This window comes from Vidua chalybeata, chromosome 26 (genome assembly GCF_026979565.1).
Source record: "Vidua chalybeata isolate OUT-0048 chromosome 26, bVidCha1 merged haplotype, whole genome shotgun sequence".
Lineage (NCBI taxonomy): Eukaryota > Metazoa > Chordata > Aves > Passeriformes > Viduidae > Vidua > Vidua chalybeata.
This window is the reverse complement of record NC_071555.1, coordinates 2,293,770-2,302,426: the sequence shown is the minus strand read 5'-3', so window position 1 is coordinate 2,302,426 and position 8,657 is coordinate 2,293,770. Positions and strand designations below refer to the sequence as shown.

The 8,657-nt window shown below is 60.9% G+C and overlaps 1 protein-coding gene across 1 annotated transcript; it reads right to left on the bottom strand.

The window, feature by feature from the left end:
- Positions 1–1,470: 1,470 nt before the first annotated feature.
- HOXB13 (homeobox B13) lies at positions 1,471–7,721 on the bottom strand. The gene is made up of 2 exons (XM_053964901.1): positions 7,121–7,721; positions 1,471–1,730 (listed from the first exon to the last, which is right to left on the bottom strand). Exons 1-2 carry the CDS (start codon positions 7,719–7,721, stop codon positions 1,471–1,473), a joined length of 861 nt encoding a protein of 286 aa, XP_053820876.1.
- Positions 7,722–8,657: the final 936 nt, after the last annotated feature.

The window sequence follows — 8,657 nt, the reverse complement described above, 5'->3', positions numbered from 1 at the left end:
CCCGGTGACAAACGGGGGGTCCCGGTATCAAACGGGGGGTCCCGGTATCAAACGGGGGGTCCCGGTGATAAAAGGGGGTCCCGGTGACAAAAGGGGCTCCCCGTATTCCGGTGACAAAAGGGGGGTCCGGGTGACAAAAGGGGGGTCCCGGTATCAAACGGGGGTCCCGGTGACAAACGAGGGGTGGTCCCTGTGACAAAAGGGGGGTCCCGGTGACAAATGGGGGGTCCTGGTGACAAACGGGGGGTCGCACTTTCCCCTCACCCCTCGGGGGACAAACGGGGGGTCCCGGTGCCAAAAGAGGGGTCTCGGTATCAAACGGGGGTCCCGAGGTCCCGGTGACAAACGAGGGGGGGGTCCCTGTGACAAAAGGGGGGTCCCGGTGACAAACGGGGGGTCCTGGTGTCCTCTCACCCCTCAGGGGACAAACAGGGGGTCCCGGTGCCAAACGGGGGTCCCGGTATCAAACGGGGGTCCCCGTGTTCCGGTGACAAACGGGGGGGGTCCCTGTGCCAAAAGGGGGGTCCCGGTGCCAAATGGGGGTGGCGGTGTCCCCTTCACTCCCCGGGGGACAAACTGGGGGCGTCCCTGTGCCAAAAGGGGGGTCCCGGTGCCAAATGGGGGATCGCAGTGTCCCGGTGCCAAACGGGGGTCCCGGTGGCAAACGGGGGTCCCCGTGCCAAACGCGGGTGGCGGTGTCCCTGTGACAAACGGGGGGTCCCGGTGCCAAAAGGGGGATCCCGGTGCCAAAAGGGGGATCGCAGTGTCCCGGTGCCAAACAGGGGTCCCTGTGACAAACGGGGGTCCCCGTGCCAAACGCGGGTGGCGGTGTCCCTGTGACAAACGGGGGGTCCCGGTGGCAAACGGGGGATCGCAGTGTCCCGGTAACAAACGGGGGGTCCCGGTGACAAACGGGGGGTCCCTGTGCCAAACGCGGGTTCCGGTGCCAGCCGCGGGTGGCCGTGTCCCGGTCCCAAACGGGGGATCCCGGTGACAAACGCGGGTGGCGGTGCCAGCCGCGGATGGCCGTGTCCCGGTGCCAAACGGGGGGTCCCGGTGACAAACGGGGGATCCCGGTGCCAGCCGCGGGTGGCCGTGTCCCGGTGACAAACGGGGGGTCCCGGTGCCAGCCGCGGGTGACCGTGTCCCGGTGCCAAACGGGGGGTGCCGGTGCCAGCCGCGGGTGGCCGTGTCCCGGTGCCAAACGGGGCGTCCCGGTGCCAAACGGGGGGTGCCGGTGACAAACGCGGGTGGCCGTGTCCCGGTGCCAAACGGGGGGTGCCGGTGACAAACGCGGGTGGCCGTGTCCCGGTGACAAACGGGGGGTGCCGGTGCCAGCCGCGGGTGGCCGTGTCCCGGTGCCAAACGGGGGGTCCCGGTGCCAGCCGCGGGTGGCCGTGTCCCGGTGACAAACGGGGGGTGCCGGTGCCAGCCGCGGGTGGCCGTGTCCCGGTGCCGCGCGGGGACCCCTCAGGGGGTGCCGCCGGTGCCGGCCTTGCCCTTGGCCAGCGCTTTCTTGTCCTTGACGCGGCGGTTCTGGAACCAGATGGTGATCTGCCGCTCGCTCAGCCCGGTGGCGGCCGCCACCTTCCTGCGGCGCTCGCGGGTGATGAAGCGGCTGGCGGCGAACTCCCGCTCCAGCTCCCGCAGCTGCCCCTTGCTGTACGGAACGCGCTTCTTGCGGCCCCGCCGCAGCGCGCAGCCCGCCGGGGCGCACGGGCCCGCCGCCTCTGCCGCGCCGGGACACCGGGACACCGCGACACCGGGACACGGGGATAGCGGGACACCGGGACACGGGGATAGCGGGATACGGGGACACGGGGACACGGGGAGAAGGGGATAGCGGGACACGGGGATAGCGGGGGGACACGGGGACACCGGGACACAGGGACACCGGGACACCGGGACACCGGGACACGGGGAGAGCGGGGGGACACGGGGATAGCGGGACACGGGGACACGGGGAGAAGGGGATAGCGGGACACGGGGACACGGGGGGACACGGGGACACCGGGACACAGGGACACCGGAACACCGGGACACCGGGACACGGGGATAGCGGGATACGGGGACACGGGGACACGGGGAGAAGGGGATAGCGGGACACGGGGATAGCGGGGGGACACGGGGACACCGGGACACAGGGACACCGGAACACCGGGACACCGGGACACGGGGATAGCGGGGGGACACGGGGAGAAGGGGATAAGGGGATAGCGGGGGGACACGGGGATAGCGGGACACCGGGACACGGGGACACGGGGACACGGGGATAGCGGGACACCGGGACACGGGGACACGGGGACACGGGGACACGGGGAGAAGGGGATAGCGGGACACGGGGATAGCGGGACACGGGGACACCGGGACACGGGGATAGCGGCGGGACACGGGGATAGCGGGACACCGGGACACGGGGGACACGGGGATAGCGGGGGGACACGGGGATAGCGGGACACCGGGACACGGGGGACACGGGGGACACGGAGGACAGAGGGGACACGGGGATAGCGGGATACGGGGGACACAGGGGGATAGCAGAAACACGGGGACACGGGGAGACACGGGGGGACATCGGGGACACGGGGACACGGGGGGATAGTGGGGACACGTGGGACAGAGGGGACACAGTATAGCGGGGACACGGGGGGACAGCGGGGACAGCGGGGGGACAGAGGGGGACATCGGGACACGGGGACACGGGGGACAGAGGGGACACGGGGATAGCGGGACACAGGGGGACACCGGGGACACGGGGAGACACAGGGATAGTGGGACACGGGGACACGGGGACACGGGGGACACGGGGAGAAGGGGATAGCGGGACACGGGGACACGGGGGGACAGAGGGGGATAGCAGGACATGGTGGGATATAGGGACACGGGGGACAGAGGGGGATAGCGGGACACGGGGACAGCGGGGACACGGGGATACAGGGGGGACAGCGGGGGACACGGGGGGACACCGGGAACACGGGGACAGCGGGGATACAGCGGGGATAGCGGGGGACAGCGGCGACACGGGGGGACAGCGGGGACATGGGGACAGCGGGGATAGCGGGGGACAGCGGCGACACGGGGGACACGGGGGGATAGCGGGGACACGGGGGGACAGAGCGGGGACACGGGGGGACAGCAGGGACACGGGGGGACAGCGGGGACACGGGGGGACAGAGCGGGGACAGAGTGAGGACACAGGGGGACACAGGGGGACAGAGCGGGGACACAGGGGGACACAGAGGGACAGAATGGGGACACAGAGGGGACACGGGGACAGAATGGGGACACAGAGGGGACACAGGGGGACAGAGGGGATAGCGGGACACGGGGGGACACCGGGGACACGGGGGACACGGGGGAACAGCGGGGATGCGGGGGGACAGCGGCGACACGGGGGGACAGAGCAGGGACAGAAAGGGGACACAGGGGGACAGAATGGGGACACAGAGGGGACACAGGGGGACAGAATGGGGACACAGAGGGGACACAGGGGGACAGAGCCGGGTCACTGCGGGGTCACTGCGGGCCCCAAATCCCCCAGCCCAGCCCGGCCCGGCCCCGCTCCCGGCCCCGCTCCCGGCCCCGCTCCCGGCACCTCCCGCCGCTCCCCTCGCCGAGCCCGCCGAGGTTTGAAATTGTTTCCTTCTGCTCCCTCGTGGGACTGAAAGGTTTGCCAGATCTGGGTTCTCCCTCGAAATATTAAAAATAATTTAATTTCTATATTCTCCCTCTTGATATTGAAAGATTTCGAAGCTCTGTGTTGTCCCTCTCGGTATTAAAAAAAAAAAAAATTAATTTCTGTATTCTCCTTCTTGGATTGAAAGGTTTGGAAGTTCTCTATTCTCCCTCTCGCTATTTAAAAAACATTTAAATTCTGTATTCTTTCTCTTGGTATTGGAAGTTTTTAAAGTTCTATATTTTCCCTTTCGATATTTAAAAATTTTTATGTCTATATTCTTCCTTTTGGTATTTGAAGATTTTAAAGTTTTATATTCTCCCTCTCGATGTTGAAAGATTTTAAAGCTCGGTATTCTCCCGCTTGGTGTTTTAAAAAAATTAATTTCTATTCTCTCTTTCGTGTTTTTAAAGTTCTATATTCTCCTTTTTGATATTTAAAGATTTTTAAAGTTCTATATTTTCGCTCTAATAATGTCATGGACTGAACTCTATAATATCGTCATCTGTGCCCCAAGAAATGATCACTGGAATTCCGATAAATGATCACTGGAATTCCGATAAATGATCACTGGAATTCCGAGAAATGATCACTGGAATTCCGATAAATGATCTTCCAAATCCCGAGAAATGATCATTTGAATTCTGAGAAATGATCACTGGAATTCCGATAAATGATCACTTGAATCCCGATAAATTATCCCTTCGAATTCTGATAAATGATCATTTGAATTCCGATAAATGATCTTCCAAATCCCGATAAATGATCATTTGAATTCCGAGAAATGATCACTTGAATCCCGATAAATTATCCCTTCGAATTCTGATAAATGATCATTTGACTTCTGATAAATTTGCACTTCAATCCCGGTAAATGATCATTTGAATTCTGATAAATGATCATTGCAATTCTGATAAATGATCACTTGAATTCTGATAAAATATCCTTTGAATTCTGATAAATTATCCTTTGAATTCTGATAAATGATCATTTGTATTGTGATCAATGATCATTGCAATTCCGATAAATGATCATTTGACTTCTGATAAATTTGCACTTCAATCCCGATAAATGATCACTTGAATTCCGATAAAGGATCACTTGAATTCTGATAAATGATCATTTGAATTCTGATAAATAATGACTTGAATTCTGATCAATGATCACTTGAATTCTGATAAATGATCATTGGAATTCCGATAAATGATCATTTGAACCCCGTCAATCTCCTTCTGCCTCCCTGCTCGGAGTTAGAAATGGCCGTGAAAAATTAAATTAAATTAAGTTAAATTACATGATTATTACTGCTATCATTGTAATTATTATTAGCGTTATTATTATTATTATTATTATTATTATTATTATTATTATTATTATTATTATTATTGTGATTATTATAATGATTATTACTATCATTATTAACATTATTATTTTTTAAAATTATTATTATCATTATTTTGTGAACTCCAACCTGCTCCACCTCCCAACCAACCCCAAACCCAGAGCAGCCCGTACCCCAAACCCCAAACCCCAAACCCAGAGCAGCCCCTACTCCAAACCCCAAACCCCAAACCCAGAGCAGCCCGTACCCCAAACCCCAAACCCCAAACCCCAAACCCAGAGCAGCTCCTACCCCAAACCCCAAACCCCAAACCCCAAACCCAGAGCAGCCCCTACTCCAAACCCCAAACCCCAAACCCCAAACCCCAAACCCCAAACCCAGAGCAGCCCGTACCCCAAACCCCAAACCCCAAACCCCAAACCCAGAGCAGCCCCTACCCCAAACCCCAAACCCCAAACCCAGAGCAGCCCCTACCCCAAACCCCAAACCCCAAACCCAGAGCAGCCCCTACCCCAAACCCCAAACCCCAAACCCCAAACCCAGAGCAGCCGGTACCCCAAACACCCTAAACCCCAAACCCTGAACAGCCCCTACCCCAAACACCGTAAACCCCAAACCTCAAACACCCCCTACCCCAAATCCCAAACTCCCTACCCCAAACAACCCAAACCCCACACCCCAAACCCCCTAAACCCCAAGCTCCAAACACCCCAAACCCCAAATATCCCAAACCCACACCCATACCCCACACCCCACACCCCAAACACCCCAAACAACCCAAACACCCCAAATCCCAATCCCCAATCCCCGACTCCAAAACACCGCAAACACCCCAAACACCAAACCCCAATCCCCGGCCCCAAACACCCCAAACCCCAAACCCCACTCCCCGACCCCAAACACCCCAAACACCCCAAAATCCAAACCCCACTCCCCGACCCCAAACACCCCAAACCCCAATCCCCGACCCCAAAACACCCCAAACACCCCACCCCAGACCCCAAACTCCACTCCCCGACCCCAAAACCCCCACACCCCAAACCCCACTCCTCGACACCCAAACACCGCAAACCCCCCAAGCCAAACCCCAAACCCCAATCCCCGACCCCAAAACAACGCAAACACTCCAAACCCCACACCCCAAACCCCGATCCCCGACCCCGAAACACCCCACACCCCCCCCAAACCCAAACCCCACTCCCTAACCCCATACCCCAGTTCCCACTGCCGGACCCCAAACCCCTCAAACCCCAATCCCCACTCCCGGCCCCAAACCCCAATCCCCACTGCCGGACCCCAAACCCCCCAAACCCCAGACCCCAAACCCCCCAAACCCCAATCCCCACTGCCGGACCCCAAACCCCCCAAACCCCAGACCCCAAACCCCCCAAACCCCAATCCCCACTCCTGGACCCCAAACCCCCCAAACCCGGACCCCAAACCCCCCAAACCCCAATCCCCACTCCTGGACCCCAAACCCCCCAAACCCCAGACCCCAAACCCCCCAAACCCCAATCCCCACTCCCGACCCCAAACCCCCCAAACCCCCCAAACCCCAATCCCCACTCCCGGCTCCAAACCCCAATCCCCACTCCCGGCCCCAAGCCCCCCAAACCCCCCAAACCCCAATCCCCACTGCCGGCCCCAAGCCCCCCAAACCCCAGACCCCAAACCCCCCAAACCCCAATCCCCACTCCCGGCCCCAAACCCCAATCCCCACTCCCGGCCCCAAACCCCGACCCCAAACCCCCCAAACCCAGACCCCAAAGCCCCCAAACCCCGACCCCAAACCCCCCAAACCCGGACCCCAAACCCCCCAAACCCGGACCCCGAACCCCCCAAACCCCAGACCCCAAACCCCCCAAACCCCAATCCCCACTCCCGGCCCCAAACCCCAATCCCCACTCCCGACCCCAAACCCCCCAAACCCGGACCCCAAACCCCCCAAACACCCCAAACCCCTCAAACCCCGACCCCAAACCCCCCAAACCCCAGACCCCAAACCCCCCAAACCCGGACCCCGAACCCCCCAAACCCCGGACCCCAAACCCCCCAAAGCCCCCAAAGCGCGCAGCCCGCGCCGCCCCGCCGAGCCCCGCTACCTGCGAAGGCGGCTTTCAGCACGAAGCCGGCCGGGCCCTGCTCCTTGGCGCAGCACATCTGCCCGGGCCAGCCCCAGGGCTGCTGGTAGCCACCGTCCGCGGGCAACAGAGCCTCGTGCCGGGGCTCGCCCAGCGCGGGCACCACGGGCACGTCCAGGTAGCCACGGGCGGCCACGGGCGGGTAGGGCGCGCCGTAGCCCGGGTAGAAGGCGAACTCCGCGGGGCGGCTCTGGAAGTCCTCGCTGCCCCCGGGCGGCTCCAGGAACTTGTCGGTAGCCGCGAAGGGGCCCTGGTGGCCCGGGCCGGCCTTGAGCGAGCCGCGAGCCACGCGGCACGAGTAGTAGCCGCTGCCGAAGTAGCCGTAGGGCAGCGGCGCGGAGGCGGCGGCGGCGCCCGGAGGGGGCTTGGGGGGCTCCGGGGGAGCCTCCGGGGGGAAGCCGGGGTTCATCCCGGGGGGAGGCGAAGGGCCGGGAGGAGGAGGAGGAGGAGGAGGAGGAGGAGGAGGAGGAGGAGGAGGAGGAGGGGGAGGAAGCAGCCCCCGGGGCTGGCCGCCCGCGAAGCCGCCCGGAGCCAGGAGCCCCTCGAGGCCCGGGGGCTGCATGGGGGGCGCCGCGGGGGCCGGGGCATGGGGAGAGGCTGCTCGGAGCGCCCGGGCACTGCCCGAGCACAGGGGGGTCCCCCCGATCTTTTTAAAAGGCTGCGAGCCGCCCCCAGAGCTGCTTTTTCCCCCCCGCCGGGCCGGCCTGACGCAGCGGGCGGAGGTTTCGCTCATTGGTTGCGGTGTGGGGGGAAGGTGGAGAAGGGTGGGGGGGGGGGGGAAAGGGAAAAAAAAAAAAAAATCCAACACCGCATCCAAAAAAAAAAAAAAAAAAAAAAAAAAAAAAGTCCTTCGGTCTCAATAAAGCGCTGGAGAAATTGCGAAAATGCTTTTATTGCGAGGGGAGAGGAGGAGGAGGAGGAGGAAGGGGAGGAGGAGGAGGGGACCCCCCGCACGTGGCAGGAGGGGACTCGGAGGTGGCTCCTGAGCTGCAGCTCGGAAATAAAAAATAAAATCCGTGCGGGGAAGGCAGAGGTGGGGAAACGGCGGAGAAGAAGCGAGGAAAGGCGAGGAGCGGGACAATCAGGAATGGCGGGCCCAGGGTGGAAAAATCCGGCCTGGGGTTAAAATCACCTTTAATTTTAATTTTTAATTTATATATATAATTTATTTTTTGTGGTTTGTTCCGGGGGTGTTCTGCTGCCCAGCCCGAGCCCTCGCAGAGCCCCGGGCCCATCTGGGCCGAAGTGGGGCAGAGATTGAGCCCTGGGAGCGGGGCCTTCCGTCCCTTCCCTCCCTTCCAGCCCTTCCCTCCCTTCCCTCCCTTCCCTCCCTTCCCTCCCTTCCAGCCTCATTCTTCCCTTCCCCAGGGCTTTTATCCCCCTCCAAAACCCCAATTTCGCCCCACCGGGAACAGCGCTTTGCCCTCAGGGCCCAAAAATCAGGAGGGAAGGGGAAAAACGGCCTCTCATACCCCCCCCCCCCAAAAAAAAACCAAAC

Coding starts and splice junctions, on each gene's coding strand:
- HOXB13 (XM_053964901.1), bottom strand. CDS start 7,721: ATGCAGCCCCCGGGCCTCGAGGGGCTCCTGGCTCCGGGCGGCTTCGCG. Junction 1,731..7,120: donor GCTGAAAGCCGCCTTCGCAG/GTAGCGGGGCTC, acceptor CCGGCGCGGCAG/AGGCGGCGGGCCCGTGCGCC.